The sequence below is a fragment of the Triticum aestivum genome, chromosome 7A, assembly GCF_018294505.1.
Source record: "Triticum aestivum cultivar Chinese Spring chromosome 7A, IWGSC CS RefSeq v2.1, whole genome shotgun sequence".
NCBI lineage: Eukaryota > Viridiplantae > Streptophyta > Magnoliopsida > Poales > Poaceae > Triticum > Triticum aestivum.
In genome coordinates, this window is record NC_057812.1 from 581,363,032 (window position 1) to 581,383,273 (window position 20,242).

A 20,242-nucleotide genomic window follows, 5' to 3' on the forward strand; every position below is an offset into this window, starting at 1 on the left:
CATGATCATCTCATACAATAAAATTCAGCATCATGTCTTGACCATATCACATCACAACATGCCCTGCAAAAACAAGTTAGACGTCCTCTACTTTGTTGTTGCAAGTTTTACGTGGCTGCTACGGGCTTAAGCAAGAACCAATCTCACCTACGCATCAAAACCACAACGATAGTTTGTCAAATAGACTCCGTTTTAACCTTCGCAAGGACCGGGCGTAGCCATACTTGGTTCAACTAAAGTTGGAGAGACAGTCGCCCGCAAGCCACCTATGTGCAAAGCACGTCGGGGGAACCGGTCTCGCGTAAGTGTACGCGTAATGTTCGTCCGGGTCGTCTCGTCCAACAATGCCGCCGAACCAAAGTATGACATGCTGCTAGGCAGTATGACTTATATCGCCCACAACTCACTTGTGCTCTACTCGTGCATATAACATCAACATAAATAACCTAGGCTCGGATGCCACTGTTGGGTTTCGTAGTAATTTCAAAAAAATTCCTACGCACACGCAAGATCATGTGATGCATAGCAACGAGAGGGGAGAGTGCTGTCTACGTACCCACGCAGACCGACTGCGGAAGCGTTGACACAACGTAGAGGAAGTAGTCATATGTCTTCACGATCCAACCGATCAAGCACCGAAACTACGGCACCTCCGAGTTCGAGCACACGTTCAGCTCGATGACGATCCCCGGACTCCGATCCAGCAAAGTGTCGGGGAAGAGTTCCATCAGCACGACGGCGTGGTGATGATCTTGATGTACTACAGCAGCAGGGCTTCGCCTAAACTCCACTATAGTATTATCGAGGACTATGGTGGCTGGGCCGCCACACACGGCTAAGGAATAGATCACGTGGATCAACTTGTGTGTTTCTGGGGTGCCTCTGCCTCAGTATATAAAGGAGCCAAGGGGGAGGGGGCCGCCGGCCAGGAGGTGGGCGCAGGAGGAGTCCTACTCCTCCCGGGAGTAGGACTCCCCCCCCCCCAATCCTAGTTGGACTAGGATTCCCCGAGGGGGAAAGAGGGAGAGGGGGGCCGGCCACCTCTCCTAGTCCTAATAGGACTAAGGGAGTGGGGAGGCGCGCGGCCACCTTGGGCTGCCCCTTTCTCCTTTCCACTAAAGCCCACTAAGGCCCATATGGCTCCCGGGGGGGTTCCGGTAACCTCCCGGTACTCCGGTAAAATCCCGATTTCACCTGGAACACTTCTGATGTCCAAATATAGGCTTATAATGTATCAATCTTTATGTCTTGACCATTTCGAGACTCCTCGTCATGTCCGTGATCACATCCGGGACTCCGAACAACCTTCGGTACATCAAAATGCATAAACTCATAATAAAACTGTCATCGTAACCTTAAGCGTGCGGACCCTACGGGTTCGAGAACAATGTAGACATGACCGAGACATGTCTCCGGTCAATAACCAATAGCGGGACCTGGATGCCCATATTGGCTCCTACATATTCTACGAAGATCTTTATCGGTCAGACCGCATAACAACATACGTTGTTCCCTTTGTCATCGGTATGTTACTTGCCCGAGATTCGATCGTCGGTATCCAGTACCTAGTTCAATCTCGTTACCGGCAAGTCTCTTTACTCATTCTGTAATACATCATCCCTCAACTAACTCATTGGTTGCAATGCTTGCAAGGCTTATGTGATGTGTATTACTGAGAGGGCCCAGAAATACCTCTCCGACAATCGGAGTGACAAAACCTAATCTCGAAATAGGCCAACCCAACATGTACCTTTGGAGACACCTGTAGTACTCCTTTATAATCACCCAGTTACGTTGTGACGTTTGGTGGTACCCAAAGTGTTCCTCCGGTAAACGGGAGTTGCATAATCTCATAGTTATAGGAACATGTATAAGTCATGAAGAAAGCAATAGCAACATACTAAACGATCGGGTGCTAAGCTAATGGAATGGGTCATGTCAATCAGATCATTCTCTTAATGATGTGATCCCGTTAATCAAATAACAACTCATTGTTCATGGTTAGGAAACATAACCATCTTTGATTAACGAGCTAGTCAAGTAGAGGCATACTAGTGACACTTTGTTTGTCTATGTATTCACACATGTATTATGTTTCCGGTTAATACAATTCTAGCATGAATAATAAACCTTTATCATGATTATAAGGAAATAAGTAATAACTTTATTATTGCCTCTAGGGCATATTTCCTTCAACATATACTCAGAATGTCTGGGTACCACAACCACTTGACTCAACTGGGAGTTAATCTACCTGATGATAGTGTCATTGATAGAGTTCTTCAATCACTGCCACCAAGCTACAAGAGCTTCGTGATGAACTATAATATGCAAGGGATGGATAAGATGATTCCCGAGCTCTTCGCAATGCTAAAGGCTGCGGAGGTAGAAATCAAGAAGGAGCATCAAGTGTTGATGGTCAACAAGACCACCAGTTTCCAGAAAAAAGGTAAAGAGAAGAAGGGGAACTTTAAGAAGAACGGCAAGCAAGTTGCTGCTCAAGTGAAGAAGCCCAAGTCTGGACCTAAGCCTGAGACTGAGTGCTTCTACTGCAAAGGGACTGGTCACTGGAAGCGGAACTGCCCCTAGTATTTGGTGGAGAAGAAGGATGGCAAAGTGAAAGGTATATTTGATATACATGTTATTGATGTGTACCTTACTAATGCTTGCAGTAGCACCTGGGTATTTGATACTGGTTCAGTTGCTAATATTTGCAACTCGAAACAGGGGCTACGGATTAAGGGAAGATTGGCTAAGGACGAGGTGACGATGCGCGTGGGAAATGGTTACAAAGTCGATGTGATCGCCGTCGGCATGCTACCTCTACATCTACCTTTGGGATTAGTATTAAACCTAAATAATTGTTATTTGGTGCCAGCATTGAGCATGAACATTATATCTGGATCTTGTTTGATGCGAGATGGTTATTCATTTAAATCAGAGAATAATGGTTGTTCTATTTATATGAGTAATATCTTTTATGGTCATGCACCCTTGATGAGTGGTCTATTTTTACTAAATCTTGATAGTAGTGATACACATGTTCATAGTATTGAAGCCAAAAGATATAAGATTAATAATGATAGTGCAACTTATTTGTGGCACTGTCATCTAGGTCATATTGGTGTAAAGCGCATGAAGAAACTCCATGCTGATGGGCTTTTGGAATCACTTGATTATGAATCACTTGATGCTTGTGAACCATGCCTCATGGGCAAGATGACTAAGACTCCGTTCTCCGGAACAATGGAGCGAGCAACAGACTTGTTGGAAATAATACATACTGATGTATGTGGTCCAATGAGTATTGATGCTCGCGGTGGGTATCGTTATTTTCTTACCCTCACAGATGATTTGAGCAGATATGGGTATATCTACTTGATGAAAGATAAGTCTGAAACATTTGAAAAGTTCAAAGAATTTCAGAGTAAAGTGGAAAATCATCGTAACAAGAAAATTAAGTTTCTACGATCTGCTCGTGGAGGTGAATATTTGAGTTATGAGTTTGGTCTTCATTTGAAACAATGCGGAATAGTTTCGCAACTCACGCCACCTGGAACACCACAACATAATGGTGTGTCCGAACATCATAACTGCACTTTATTAGATATGGTGCGATCTATGATGTCTCTCACTGATTTACCGCTATCATTTTGGGGTTATACTTTAGAGACGGCTGCATTCACATTAAATAGGGAACCATCGAAATCCGTTAAGACGATGCCTTATGAACTATGGTTTGGCAAGAAACCAAAGTTGTCGTTTCTGAAAGTTTGGGGCTGCGATGCTTATGTGAAAAAGCTTCAACCTGGTAAGCTCAAACCCAAATCATAGAAATGTGTCTTCATAGGATGCCCAAAGGAGACTGTTGGGTACACCTTCTATCACAGATCCGAAGGCAATATATTCATTGCTAAGAATGGATCCTTTCTAGAGAAGGAGTTTCTCTCGAAAGAAGTGAGTGGGAGGAAAGTAGAACTTGATGAGGTAACAGTACCTGCTCCCTTATTGGAAAGTAGTTCATCACAGAAATCAGTTCCAGTGATTCCTACACCGGTAAGTGAGGAAGCTAATGATGATGATCATGAAACTTCTGATCAAGTTACTACCGAACCTCCTAGGTCAACCAGAGTAAGATCCGCACCAGAGTGGTACGGTAATCCTGTTCTGGAGGTCATGTTACTTGACCATGACGAACCTATGAACTATGAGGAAGCGAGATGAGCCCAGATTCCGCAAAATGGCTTGAGGCCATGAAATCTGAGATGGGATCCATGTATGAGAACAAAGTGTGGACTTTGGTTGACTTGCCCGATGATCGGCAGGCCATATAGAATAAATGGATCTTCAAGAAGAAGACTGACGCTGACGGTAATGTTACTATCTACAAAGCTCGACTTGTTGCAAAAGGTTTTCAACAAGTTCAAGGAGTTGACTACAATGAGACCTTCTCACCCGTAGCGATGCTTAAGTCCGTCTGAATCATGTTAGTAATTACCGCATTTTATGATTATGAAATTTGGCAAATGGATGTCAAAACTGCATTCCTTAATGGATATCTTAAAGCAGAGTTGTATATGATGCAACCAGAAGGTTTTGTCGATCCAAAAGGTGCTAACAAAGTGTGCAAGCTCCGGCGATCCATTTATGGACTGGTGCAAGCCTCTCGGAGTTGGAATACACGCTTTGATAGTGTGATCAAAGCATATGGTTTTATACAGACTTTTGGAGAAGCCTGTATTTACAAGAAAGTGAGTGGGAGCTCTGTAGCATTTCTGATATTATATGTGGATGACATATTGCTGATCGGAAATAATACTGAATTTTTGAATAACGTAAAAGGATACTTGAATAAGAATTTTTCCATGAAAGACCTCGGTGAAGCTGCTTATATATTGGGCATCAAGATCTATAGAGATAGATCAAGACACTGAATTGGACTTTCACAAAGCACATACCTTGATAAAGTTTTGAAAAAGTTCAAAATGGATCAAGCAAACAAGGGTTCTTGCCTGTGTTTCAAGGTGTGAAGTTGAGTCAGACTCAATGCCCGACCACTGCAGAAGATAGAGAGAAAATGAAAGTCATTCCCTATGCTTCAGCCATAGGTTCTATCATGTATGCAATGTTGTGTACCAGACCTAATGTGTGCCTTGCTATTAGTTTGGCAGGGAGGTACCAAAGTAATCTAGGAGTGGATCACTGGACAGCGGTCAAGAACATCCTGAAATACCTGAAAAAGACTAAGGATATGTTTCTCGTTTATGGAGGTGACAAAGAGCTCGTCGTAAACGGTTACGTCGACGCAAGCTTTGACACTGATTCGGATGACTAAGTCACAAACCGGATATGTATTTTTATTAAATGGTGGAGCTGTCAGTTGGTGCAGTTCCAAGCAGAGCGTCATGGCGGGATCTACATGTGAAGCGGAGTACATAGCTGCTTTGGAAGCAGCAAATGAAGGAGTCTGGATGAAGGAGTTCATATCCGATCTAGGTGTCATACCTAGTGCATCAGGTCCAATGAAAATCTTTTGTGACAATACTCGTGCAATTGCCTTGGCAAAGGAATCCAGATTTCACAAGAGAACCAAGCACATCAAGAGACGCTTCAATTCCATCTGCAATCAAGTCAAGGAGGGAGACATAGAGATTTGCAAGATACATACGGATCTGAATGTTGCAGACCCGTTGACTAAGCCTCTCTCACGAGCAAAACATGATCAGCACCAAGACTCAATGGGTGTTAGAATCATCACAATGTAATCTAGATTATTGACTCTGGTGCAAGTGGGAGACTGAAGGAAATATGCCCTAGAGGCAATAATAAAGTTGTTATTTATATTTCCTTATATCATGATAAATGTTTATTATTCATGCTAGAATTGTACTAACCGGAAACTTAGTACATGTGTGAATACATAGACAAATAGAGTGTCACTAGTATGCCTCTACTTGACTAGCTCGTTAATCAAAGATGGTTAAGTTTCCTAGCCATGGACAAAGAGTTGTCATTTGATGAACGGGATCACATCATTAGAGAATGATGTGATTGACTTGACCCATCCGTTAGCTTAGCACAATGATCGTTTAGTTTACTGCTATTGCTTTCTCCATAACTTATACATGTTCCTATGACCATGAGATTATGCAACTCCCGAATACCGGAGGAACACTTAGTGTGCTATCAAACGTCACAACGTAACTGGGTGACTATAAAGATGCTCTACGGGTGTCTCCGATGGTGTTTGTTGAGTTGGCATAGATCGAGATTAGGATTTGTCACTCCGTGTATCGAAGAGGTATCTCTGGGCCCTCTCTGTAATGCACATCACTATAAGCCTTGCAAGCAATGTGACTAATGGGTTAGTTACGGGATGTTGCATTATGGAACGAGTAAAGAGACTTGCCGGTAACGAGATTGAACTAGGTATTGAGATACCGACGATGGAATCTCGGGCAAGTAACATACCGATGACAAAGGGAACAACGTATGTTGTTATGCGGTTTGATCGATAAAGATCTTTGTATAATATGTAGGAACCAATATGAGCATCCATGTTCCGCTATTTGTTATTGACCGGAGACATGTCTTGGTCATGTCTACATAGTTCTCGAAACCGTAGGGTCCGCACGCTTAATGTTCGGTGACGATCGGTATTATGAGTTTATGTGTTTTGATGTACCAAAGGTTGTTCGGAGTCCCAGATGTGATCACGGGCATGACGAGGAGTCTCGAAATGGTCGAGACATAAAGATCTATATATTGGAAGCCTATGTTTGGACATTGGAATGGTTTCGGGTGAGTTCAGAAATATACCGGAGTACCGGGAGGTTACCGGAACCCTCCGGGAAGTATATGGACCTTATTGGGCCATAGTGGGAGAGAGGAGAAGGGAGCCTAGGAGCCCCCCCCCCCAAGCCCAATCCGAATTGGGTGGGGGGCCGCCCTCCCCCCCCCCCCCCTTTCCTTTCCCCCTCTCTCCCCCTTCCTTACTCTCCTAATCCAACTAGGGAAGGGGGGAATCCTACTCCCGGTGGGAGTAGGACTCCCTTGGGCGCGCTATAGAGGGCCGGCCCCTCCCCCTCCTCCACTCCTTTATATACAGGGGGGCACCCCATAGACACACAAGTTTACAATTGTCTTAGCCGTGTGCGGTGCCCCCTCCACCACAATCCACCTCGGTCATATCGTTGCAATGCTTAGGTGAAGCTATGTTCTGGTAGCTTCATCATCACCGTCATCACGCCGTCGTGCTGACGAAGCTCTCCCTCGACACTCAGCTGGATCGAGAGTTCGTGGGACGTCACCGAGCCGAACGTGTGCAGATCGCGGAGGTGCCGTACTTTCGGTACTAGGATCGGTCGGATCGTGAAGACGTACGACTACATCAGTCGCGTTGTCATAGCGCTTCCGCTTACGGTCTACAAGGGTACGTGGACAACACTCTTCCCTCTCGTTGCTATGCATCACCATGATAGATCTTGCGTGTGCGTAGGATTTTTTTTTAAATTACTGCGTTCCCCAACAATTTGACATCTACACGTCGGGATAGATCTTTGCTTTTGGCTTGATGTCCTTAGTAGCTAACCCGGCGGGCCTCCATGAGATCGTCGAAACCTTTGTGGCATGTCGAGTCTTCTTCGGCAACTTGGTCAGCACCAACTTCATCAGCACCATTGAAACATACTGGAACAAAAACTCAAAAAGGATAATTTCACTAACCTCTACGGTTGGTGAGAACTTCATCAGCACTAGCTTCATAGCTTCCTCCGGGCCCTTGCTCTTCACTCGAAGATTGATGAGGGCATCCTTCTACCTAGACTACAGATGAGGATTAATCAAATGGAGACGGGTTACCTGCTGGCGCATCTAATGAGTCGATGCAGGTGTTATCTAGAGCATATGGAGAGATGTAGGTGTGATCTAGATCATATGCAGATATGCGGGCATTGCACAAGTGTTGTGTGGGTATTTGGATTGGACCTAATACTTGATTTTCATGTCGTTTCCCTTGAGAGAGCAAAGTAGACATGTGTAATGGAGAAGCTTCACCTTATATGTATGATGTTGGAGATGAGTGTATCTCTTGATGATGGAGCACTTGACATGCTAGTGTCTTGCCTTGCATAACAATTATCTCTTTGTCCGTCTGTATATATATCCGCTGGCCCGCACGGGAAAAGTAGTATTACATTCCCACTCTGGAGCTAGGTGACCGATCCAGAACGCCTGGTGCAGGCTAATGAATTTGCCTGGTATTTTATCCAGGCTAATGAATATACCAGGTGCTCCAAACCTGACTAGTGCTTGACTATTCAGGACTCCAACCAAACAAGTTGTAGGTTGGGCTCATGGAAGCTCCAGGCCATGCAAATCTTTGTGAGGTCTCAAACTCACCAACTATATTCCTATACCCCCCCCCCCCCCAGCCTCCTGTGCCACACTCTCCCAGTGTGACTCTTCTTCGACACGATGACAGCTACCGCTCAATCTGACATCTCCCGCCGTGCACTCAGGACAACAACTTGAGATCCGGTGCCTAGCGATCTCTAACGAGCCCCACCTGTTGCATGTTCCCATCCTCGACGCCGCTCCTCACGCCACCGCGAGCGTGTTGTCACCTCTCCCATCCTCCCCCACATAGCTCCGAAAGGCCGCCCCCCATTGACACCTTGAAGGTGTTGGGCGAAATGTCTTCTCATTTTTTTGTAAATATATGATGTTTAGATGAGTAATAAAATTGAAGTTCAATGATATTGGAGGGATATTATGACGATTCATTGTTGGGGTAGTATGTTGATGAATTTCTTGAGGATGACGATAATTCGTCGTTAGTGTTTGACTTCTACAAGTGATTTTCATAATTATGAATTTAGTAGTTCAGCATGTAGCTTGGTCTTTCTTTCCACCGTTTTCTGTTTTGTTGGTTGTGAAAAGTGATGTACTCATTTTCCTCATCTAATATAACACGTGTAATTCTCTTGCATGGTTCAGAAAAAATATATGGGTCTGTATTGTGTTGGGTAGGAACATTAAAGTTTGAATTATTATGATGTGAAATTGGAGTTAAAATAGGGTTCGTGTGCATAAATAGAAGATAAATGGAGAAAATGAAATATAGAGAGAGGGACTAGGCTTTCTCTAGAAATGACCTGCAAACAAATCAGTCCATCCACATAATCTTTCGTCATAAGAGACAGGGGAAAGACCTTTGAATGAGAAGAGGAACATTACCAAAGGGAAATGAATCTAATAAACATGCCGTTTTCAGAAGGTTGGAACTGGTGATCAACTAACTATCGTTATTGTATTTTTCTTGCAAGATCGTTATTATATACACAAAATGAACCATATAGGAGATTTTCCTACCCCCCCAAAACAGGAAAACACTACAGTACTGCACTTGTACTAGCTGCTTGCCGTTACTGTAATTTTGACAACTACACTGGAGTATTAGTGGCCTTTCACTTGTGACTTCAACCCCGTTACTGTAATTTTGACAACTACACTGGAGTATTAGTGGCCTTTCACTTGTGACTTCACCCGTGAACTTTCTATGGTTTGAATTTGACATCAACGTCATTCTGGCATTGGCAAACAAAATAGGATTCACATAGTTACATAAACCCAGAGAGATAGACAAAGCCAGGTTTCAAAACTAGCATCTGATTAGATGATCATAGAACAAAGGGAACAGAGAGAGCAGAAAGATAGTCATGGATAAAGCCACGGTGGCAGCAAGAGAACACATAATAGACATTCATTGCTAACTACACTACATACTGGAAACTTGCGAATAAGCCGGCACTAGTCTAGCAAGCGGCAGCTGCACGCAATGGCGGAGTATCTAGCTTGATCCTCTCCCTTGTGCCCCTCCAGCGCCTTCCATGGAGTAGAAGCTCCAAGGTCTCTGGTTGATCACTGCTTGGCTTTCCGGCTACCATTGCGAGACCTCTTTCGGCTCTCCTTGGAGCCGCCAGGCTTCGGTTGGGTAGACCGGGCGTTAGGAATAGGCACACGATGCTCACTAGCCAAAGCAGGGAAACCAGCGGCAGGGTTTCTGCAAAATGAAAACAATTACATTTAGCACAGCTGAAGTTTCTGCGAGCAAGTAATCCAGGTCGCATTTCATGCAAACTCTATGTGAATGACGAGCTGTGAGCCATCAAGCTCGCTAAGTTCTGATTATTTTCAATTAATGTAAACGATCAGATATCACCAAAGGAAACTAGATTTCTGAGAGCAAGAGGGTTGCATAACCCAAAAAGCTTAAATGGACATATTAACAATTTCAAGTTACATGAGCACAAGCCAACGTTGGAGATACTTGCAGTCCAGACAGTAATGCACTAGTTGTTTGTCAGCACGGTTGAGCAATGAAAACCATCAGCAATAGAATTTTATTCATACAACTTGTGGTGAAAATCATCAGCATCTTACCCGAAAGTACGGCAGACTCCTGCATGGCTGTGTGAGCACCAATAGGCCTATCCTTCAACATGTTCTGGCGCAGTGCCATGTTCTCAGCTGCGCAGCACTGAAGTGCGTAGCTGAGGCGGCGACACTCTGCCTCGAGATACTTGCTCCTCGTCTCCAAGTCCTTCACATATGACTTCTTCCTCTCCCTGGACTTCATGGCAGAATCCCTATTCCTCATTTGCCTGAAAAATCACCAAAAATGCAACTTGTAATAGGCTATACATCCCAGCTCCCAAATAGCCTTGCAATTGAGAAAACAAACATCCCTACTTCTCAAACATAATACTGGATAGTTCTCATCTGGTTGAGAATTTTTTGACTCTAAGACGATTCTTTCAGCAAGACAAAATAACATTCCGGTTAACCAAGAGATGTACAAAATATGGCGCTTTTAGCCAAGGTCAAACCCCACATGTCAACCGACAAGTTATGCAATTATATTTTAAAAAAATAGTGCCCTCATGTACTTAAAATTTCTTCCAGTTGAGTAACATTCACCATACGGAACAACACATCTCTGAAAGCTTAAGAGTTTGTTAGTACAGTACAATTTTGTGCATTTTAGTAGTAGTACGAATTAGGTTAAGTATGACAACGACCCTTCAGACAATTGATCCTTAAGCTGGATGTAAATTCTATGTTCTACGGGCAAACAAGATAAATGAAAGTGCCCAATTTTAGATGACAGACGATATATCCTGCGACAAATTACAAAATTGGCATACCTCATCTTCTTCTTGCTGATGGGATCGTCGCCATCCACATCCGTCTCGGGCGTCACCACCTCCACCTCTGTCTCCGGCGTCACCACCTCCACCCCCTCTTCCCCCCTCCTAGAGTCCCCATCAGTGCTGCCCCCAGCCTCAGCCTCACTCCCGTTCCCCTTCTCGCCCCCCTCCTCGGCGCCGTCGAACAGCGCGTCCAAGAACTCGTCCACGCTGATCCCGTCCACCGGCTCCGCCCCCGCCGCCTCCTCCTCCTGCATCAGAAACCTCTCGATCTCCGACAGCACCTCCTCGCCGGCGGGGCTGGACCGGGAGGTCACCGACTCCGGCGACCCCGCCTCCGCCGCATCGAGCGGAGGCGGGGCGAGGAGCTCGGAGACTGCGGCGGACTCGCCGGCGAAGGAGGCGAGCAGGGCGTCCAGGTCGAGGTCGGTGTCCATGGGTGGGGTGGGATGCTATTTTGTCTCGGTCTCTGGTCGCCGGTTGTTATATAGCGGACTCGTGTGCTTCGGGTTTTTTTGCTTCGTGGGGAAGGAGAGGAAGGTTCGTGGAAGTTGACGGTGAGGGGTACAGAGGGGATGAATGGGACCCACGCGCTGTGATGCCGTGGCCTGGCCAATGGGAGAGACCGTAGGCGCCACGCTGGCTCGTTGGGTTTTCCTGGGGGCTTTGGGCCGGTCTTGCTGGGTTGGGCTGCTGAGATGGACTTTGAAAAGATTCATGACTCTCAACGTTTAACTAGAAGAACGCCCGTGCGTTGCAACGGGGCCACATTAACTTTAAGAGTTCAATATTAATCATGTTAATAATACATTTAATATTCTCATACATATCAAGTGACATATGAAAATATGGTAAGAGTTCAATATTAATCATGTTAACTTTAAAAGTTCAATATTAATCATGTTAATATTCTCATACATTTAATAATCATGCTAATAATACATTTAATATTCTCATACAACTACAAACATGAAAAATGATAGCACCCTATGAAATATGGTAAGATTATGTGTTTTTGCACGCAATTGTTGTGATTTATGTGTGATTTTTTTAATGTGATTTCGTACAAACAATTATAGTGAATATATACTACTACCACTACCAACTACAACTTGTGACCAATCACATAAAGATATATATTTAGAAAGATGTGCATTGCTACGACTTCTAAATTGATATATCATATTGTATTTTGTCTCTTTTCACTTCTTTCCTCTCCTCATCTCGTTGGCTAGCCTTCTCTGATTATTTGTTGTCAATCCTTTTATCAAGGTTATGCAAAAAGAAAGTTCAAAATGTTCAGATCAAAGATAAATCTCTATGAAAACCAATTATTCAAGAGCGACGATGCAAATTAAAAGATGAGACAACACCTTGATGAAAAAATGCAGATCCACTTGTATGGCGTCCAAATATGTTACCCAGTGGGTTTCTTGTTCACTGAGCAAATTTCAGCACTTTCATGGAATTAATTAGTAGAATTATTGTAACACCAAGCATGTACAAGTATCCCAAGATGACCACGAGTGAAATTTCTACTGTAGTGCATACTAAACATACCTGACCTTTTTCTTCTTGAATCCATCAAATTTTCATTTCATTTAGAGCATCATGATGTCGTGAATACAACTTCAAAACTATTTAGAGCATCATGACCTCAACACTTCTAAGTCTGAAATCATCTCTATAAATGATCTGTGGAGCAATTCATAAACTGCAGTCAGTAGACAAATTAATTAGATTGTGCATGCATGAGACGATGGATTGTGTAGATGATCCCTAAGCTGTGGAACAATACAACCAGAGAAAATAGCAGTCAAAGGGAGGAATTAGCTAGTTAGATTGTAGATGCATGCATGAGTCAGCCGGTGCAAGGGAAGTCGCGCGGAGCGCCATGACGAACTCGGAGTCTGGGCCCGAGCCGTTACACCTCGGCGGCAGACAGCGGCCAGCACAGCCGCTGCCCCCTGGGTCGCTACTCGCTAGTGCCCACCGCGCTGTTGAATCCACCGCCGATTGTAGCCACTGCATACAGTGTTCGCGCCGCCATGATGGTGCCCGACGAGGACGGCACAGGGCGGCGAAGTCGTGCATATCCAGCGGTGAGATCGAACAGCGAGGCGAGGTGACCGGCAGCGAACGGGCAGGACCTGTGGCGTCGGCTGCAGATCTCCTGGAACAGAGAAAAAGAGAGAGAGATAGAGACTGAGGAAGGAGAGGTAGGGCGCAGGAAGAGGAGAGGGATACTGGTGTCCATGGCGAGGCCTCCGTTGTCCACCGGCAAACCTCCATGGCTAAGGTAAGGTGCACCTACACCCGTAACACACCAGCATGACCTGACGGTGAATGGGTTCACGTGACGAGCGCGGGGCTGGCAATCAACGTTTCCTGATCCTCCTCGCTGATGCATAACGGGCACGCATCGCAGCCTGGGTCGCTCACCATGAAGAAGAAGATAGGGTGGAGGAATTGAGCGAGGGAGGAGGAATCGAGCGGCTTGTATGGCAGGGGGCCAAACCATGATAAAAATCAGTACAACCCGTGCGAGGTGGAGAACGAAATGACTTACCTATAGCTCATGATTCGATTGAGATGATAGGGAAGGAAGGAAAATTGTGATTTAGCCAGACAAAATTTTGGAAAGTTCTGATTCAGCTGAGAAATAGATGGAAATAATGCCCCAGGATGAGGAGGTCACGATTAGGGTATGGCAAGAAGAACTTTTTTGGAAAGCTTTGATTCTGGTGATAATTACCATATTCGAAATTTCCTTAGTTATAGCCTTACCATACATGGATTGATTTATTACTATAATTATCATATTTGAGATTTCTAAGTTTATAGCCTTACCATACATGGGTTAATTGTGATTGATTACCATAAATACGTTGGGTATTGTCGGCCAGACGAGAAAGAGAAAAACCGGTGGGAGGGGGGTGGTGGAAGGTGGGACGAAGAAAAACCGGTTGAAAATAAACCGGTTGAAAATAAACCGGTTGAAAGTGGGGGGACTATTCAACCAATTCGTCCATTAGAAGTAGAGATTTTATAGATAGACTATTAGTGAATTTAAGAGCTCAAATTTTGAAGCTCGCAATTTAGCGAAGCATGCTCTTTCTCTCGGGGGTGGCCGCCATGTTTGATTAGGTCACCCTGGAGATTTTCCCTTCATCCCTGTAAACATTATGACAGTTAATAAAAGCTTCGCGAGGTTGTCTAAAAAAGTATATCCCTCAAAAAATACTTTATACTCACCATGTTCCTAAATATATGTCATTTTAGAGATTCCACTGCGAACTACATACAGAGCAAAATGAGTGAATCTGCACTCTAAAATATGTCTATATACATTCATACGTAGTTCATATTCAAATCTCTAAAAATACTTATATTTAGAAACGGAAGGAGTAGATAGACTAAACAAACTCATTTTAGATGAAGAAGAAAAATGTATTGATTTTTTAAAGACAATTGCCCAATCATTATCTCATAAGTGTTGTATCTAAGTGATGTTGCACTTATTCAAAATCAATGATTATTTTTACATCTCAACACTTCTTTTTGAACAATTGTGCAAATAAAAGAGAGAGAAATATGGACTAAAGCCGCATAGAATCCAAGGATTAATTGCATTGCATAGAGAAGTATTTCCACTTACGTACGAGTTTCCTTTCTCTTTCTCCTTTAATTTTCGTGCCACATATGTATTTTGTTTATGAAATCGTGTTAAGAGCCAAGCATTGGGAGAGACCTTACACCACAACTCAAAGGTAAGAAGAGTTGTAGGAACAAATCAATCATTCGCTAGTTGACGTTGGTTAGATTCTTTGTGGTAGAATGTGGCATACTGACTTAATAAAATGATAAACTATTTATATCAATAAGGTGCACCTTCTTTTTCTAAAGCTCGACCCCAAAGAACCTCTAAGTTAAGCATGCTTTTACCTGTGCTTCCGTTTTTGCATTTGTGCTTGTCTTCTTGTATTTTTTAGTAACTAGATCACTTCGCCACTAATTATACATGTCATTTTGAATTTGGCAGAATTTGGTGTTATGTATTTGTGGAAGTGTTGTGCAATGGAAAATTTTGGCAAGAGGATACCTCAAGTTGGTATGAGATTCAGAGATTTTGATGGGGCTTGGGTGTTTTGGGTAGAATATGGGGGTCACATAGGCTTTGATGTGCGGAAAAGATACACCAACTTAAGCAAATTGCATGGAAAGGTGACTTCACGCAAAATTGTTTGTTCCAATGAGGGCATTAGAAAAAGGAAAGGGCAAACCTATCATGAGCCTTTAGAGTTGAAACAAGACCCAATTGTAAAGTTCAGATGGTTATTACATTTGACAGAGCAATACAAAATTATGAAGTTACTGATGTTGTGTTGGAATGCAACCACTACCTTCGATTGTCACAAAACCACCACTTGTTGGCACCACAAAAGAATATTTCAAAATTACGAGCTTTCAAGATAGAAATGTGGGAAATATGCCCTAGAGGCAATAATAAAATGGTTATTATTATATTTCTTTGTTCATGATAATTGTCTATTGTTCATGCTATAATTGTGTTATCCGGAAATCGTAATACATGTGTGAATACACAGACCACAACACGTCCCTAGTGAGCCTCTAGTTGACTAGCTCGTTGATCAAAAGATAGTCATGGTTTCCTGACTATGGACATTGGATGTCATTGATAACGGGATCACATCATTAGGAGAATGATGTGATGGACAAGACCCAATCCTAAGCATAGCTCAAAGATCGTGTAGTTCGTTTGCTGTAGCTTTTCCAAATGTCAAGTATCATTTCCTTAGACCATGAGATTGTGCAACTCCCGGATACCGTAGGAGTGCCTTGGGTGTGCCAAACGTCACAACGTAACTGGGTGACTATAAAGGTACATTACAGGTATCTCCGAAAGTGTCTGTTGGGTTGGCACGAATCGAGACTGGGATTTGTCACTCCGTATGACGGAGAGGTATCTCTGGGCCCACTCGGTAATGCATCATCATAATGAGCTCAATGTGACCAAGTGGTTGATCACGGGATCATGCATTACGACATGAGTAAAGTGACTTGCCGGTAACGAGATTGAACGAGGTATTGGGATACCGACGATCGAGTCTCGGGCAAGTAACGTACCGATTGACAAAGGGAATTGTATACGGATTGATTGAATCCTCGACATCGTGGTTCATCCGATGAGATCATCGTGGAGCATGTGGGAGCCAACATGGGTATCCAGATCCCGCTGTTGGTTATTGACCGGAGAGGCGTCTCGGTCATGTTTGCATGTCTCTCGAACCCGTAGGGTCTACACACTTAAGGTTCGGTGACGCTAGGGTTGTTGAGATATTAGCATACGGTAACCCGAAAGTTGTTCGGAGTCCCGTATGAGATCTCGGACGTCACAAGGAGTTCCGTAATGGTCCGGAGGTGAAGATTTATTTATAGGAAGTCAAGTTTTGGCCATCGGAAAGTTTCGGGGGTAATCGGTATTGTACCGGGACCACCGGAAGGGTCCCAGGGGTCCACCGGGTAGGGCCACCTATCCCGGAGGGCCCCACGGGCTGAAGTGGGAGGGGAACCAGCCCCTAGTGGGCTGGTGCGCCCCCCTTGGGTCTCCCCATGCGCCTAGGGTTGGAAACCCTAGGTGTGGGGGGCGCCACCCTTGCCTTGGGGGGCAAGGCACCCCCTTGGCCGCCGCCCCCCCCCTAGGAGATTGGATCTCCTAGGGCCGGCGCCCCCCTAGGAACCCTATATATAGTGGGGGGAGGGAGGGCTGCAGCACCCAAGCCCCTGGCCTCTCCCTCTCCCTCCCGTGACACTCCTTCGTCTCCCTGCGCTTGGCGAAGCCCTGCCGAGATCACCGTTGCTTCCACCACCACGCCGTCGTGCTGCTGGATCTTCATCAACCTCTCCTTCCCCCTTGCTGGATCAAGAAGGAGGATACGTCCTCCCAATCGTATGTGTGTTGAACGCGGAGGTGCCGTCCGTTCGGCACTAGGTCATCGGTGATTTGGATCATGTCGAGTACGACTCCATCAACCCCGTTCTCTTGAACGCTTCCGCGCGCGATCTACAAGGGTATGTAGATGCACTCCTCTCTCCCTCATTGCTAGATGACTCCATAGATTGATCTTGGTGATGCGTAGAAAATTTTAAAATTCTGCTACGTTCCCCAATAGTGGCATCATGAGCTAGGTCTATGCGTAGTTACTATGCACGAGTAGAACACAAAGCAGTTGTGGGCGTCGATATTATCAATTTGCTTGCCGTTACTAGTCTTATCTTGATTCGGCGGCATCGTGGGATGAAGCGGCCTGGACCGACCTTACACGTACGCTTACGTGAGGCTGGTTCCACCGACTGACATGCACTAGTTGCATAAGGTGGCTGGTGGGTGTCTGTCTCTCCCACTTTAGTCGGATCGGATTCGATGAACAGGGTCCTTATGAAGGGTAAATAGAAATTGGCAATTCACGTTGTGGTTTTGGCGTAGGTAAGAAACGTTCTTGCTAGAAACCTATAGCAGCCACGTAAAAACTTGCAACAACAATTAGAGGACGTCTAACTTGTTTTTGCAGCAAGTGCTTTGTGATGTGATATGGCCAAAAGGATGTGATGAATGATATATGTGATGTATGAGATGATCATGTTCTTGTAATAGGAATCACGACTTGCATGTCGATGAGTATGACAACCGGCAGGAGCCATAGGAGTTGTCTTTATTTATTTATGACCTGCGTGTCAACATAAACGTCATGTAATTACTTTACTTTATTGCTAAAGCGTTAGCCATAGTAGTAGAAGTAATAGATGACGAGACAACTTCAAGAAGACACGATGATGGAGATCATGATGATGGAGATCATGGTGTCATGCCGGTGACAACGATGATCATGGAGCCCCGAAGATGGAGATCAAAAGGAGCAAATGATATTGGCCATATCATGTCACTATTTGATTGCATGTGATGTTTATCATGTTTTACATCTTATTTGCTTAGAACGACGGTAGCTTAAATAAGATGATCCCTCGTAATAATTTCAAGAAAGTGTTCCCCCTAACTGTGCACCGTTGCGAAGGTTCGTTGTTTCGAAGCACCACGTGATGATCGGGTGTGATAGATTCTAACGTTCAAATACAACGGGTGTAAGCCAGATTTACACACGCAATACACTTAGGTTGACTTGACGAGCCTAGCATGTACAGACATGGCCTCGGAACACGGAAGACCGAAAGGTCGAGCATGAGTCGTATAGAAGATACGATCAACATGAAGATGTTCACCGATGTTGGCTAGTCCGTCTCACGTGATGATCGGACACGGCCTAGTTAACTCGGATCATGTTTCACTTAGATGACTGGAGGGATGTCTATCTGAGTGGGAGTTCATTGAGTAATTTGATTAGATGAACTTAATTATCATGAACTTAGTCTAAAATCTTTACAATATGTCTTGTAGATCAAATGGCCCATGTTGTCCTCAACTTCAACGCGTTCCTAGAGAAAACCAAGCTGAAAGACGATGGCAGCAACTATACGGACTGGGTCCGGAACCTGAGGATCATCCTCATAGCTGCCAAGAAAGATTATGTCCTAGAAGCACCGCTAGGTGACGCACCTGTCCCAGAGAACCAAGACGTTATGAACGCTTGGCAGCCACGTGCTGATGATTACTCCCTCGTTCAGTGCGGCATGCTTTACAGCTTAGAACCGGGGCTCCAAAAATGTTTTGAAAGACATAGAGCATATGAGATGTTCGAAGAGCTGAAAATGGTTTTTCAAGCTCATGCCCGGGTCGAGAGATATGAAGTCTCCGACAAGTTCTTCAGCTGTAAGATGGAGGAAAATAGTTCTGTCAGTGAGCACATACTCAAAATGTCTGGGTTGCATAACCGCTTGACTCAGCTGGGAGTTAATCTCCCGGATGACGCGGTCATTGACAGAATCCTTCAGTCGCTTCCACCGAGCTACAAGAGCTTTGTGATGAACTTCAATATGCAGGGGATGGAAAAGACCATTCCTGAGGTGTATTCAATGCTGAAATCAGCAGAGGTGGAAATCAAAAAGGAACATCAAGTGTTGATGGTGAATAAAACCACTAAGTTCAAGAAAGGCAAGGGTAAGAAGAACTTCAAGAAGGACGGCAAGGGAGTTGCCGCGCCCGGTAAGCAAGCTGCCGGGAAGAAGCCAAAGAATGGACCCAAGCCCGAGACTGAGTGTTTTTATTGCAAGGGAAGTGGTCACTGGAAGCGGAACTGCCCCAAATACTTAGCGGACAAGAAGGCCGGCAACACTAAAGGTATATGTGATATACATGTAATTGATGTGTACCTTACCAGTACTCGTAGTAGCTCCTGGGTATTTGATACCGGTGCGGTTGCTCACATTTGTAACTCAAAGCAGGAGCTGCGGAATAAGCGGAGACTGGCGAAGGACGAGGTGACGATGCGCGTCGGGAATGGTTCCAAGGTCGATGTGATCGCCGTCGGCACGCTGCCTCTACATTTACCTACGGGATTAGTTTTAAACCTCAATAATTGTTATTTAGTGCCAGCTTTGAGCATGAACATTGTATCAGGATCTCGTTTAATTCGAGATGGCTACTCATTTAAATCCGAGAATAATGGTTGTTCTATTTATATGAGAGATATGTTTTATGGTCATGCTCCGATGGTGAATGGTTTATTCTTAATGAATCTCGAGCGTAATGCTACACATATTCATAGTGTGAATACCAAAAGATGTAAGGTTGATAATGATAGTCCCACATACTTGTGGCACTGCCGCCTTGGTCACATAGGTGTCAAACGCATGAAGAAGCTCCATGCAGATGGACTTTTGGAGTCTCTTGATTACGAATCATTTGACACGTGCGAACCATGCCTCATGGGTAAAATGACCAAGACTCCGTTCTCAGGAACAATGGAGCGAGCAACCAACTTATTGGAAATCATACATACTGATGTGTGCGGTCCAATGAGTGTTGAGGCTCGCGGTGGCTATCGTTATGTTCTCAC

General features: G+C 44.6%; 1 protein-coding gene across 1 annotated transcript; it reads right to left on the reverse strand.

Annotated features, from left to right (window-relative positions):
* Positions 1-9,653: 9,653 nt before the first annotated feature.
* LOC123148423 (bZIP transcription factor 50) lies at positions 9,654-11,699 on the reverse strand. The gene is made up of 3 exons (XM_044567855.1): positions 11,208-11,699; positions 10,444-10,664; positions 9,654-10,063 (listed from the first exon to the last, which is right to left on the reverse strand). The coding sequence occupies exons 1-3, from the start codon at positions 11,645-11,647 to the stop codon at positions 9,816-9,818; spliced, it is 909 nt and encodes a 302-aa protein (XP_044423790.1). The 5' UTR covers positions 11,648-11,699; the 3' UTR covers positions 9,654-9,815.
* Between the last annotated feature and the right edge of the window lie 8,543 nt (positions 11,700-20,242).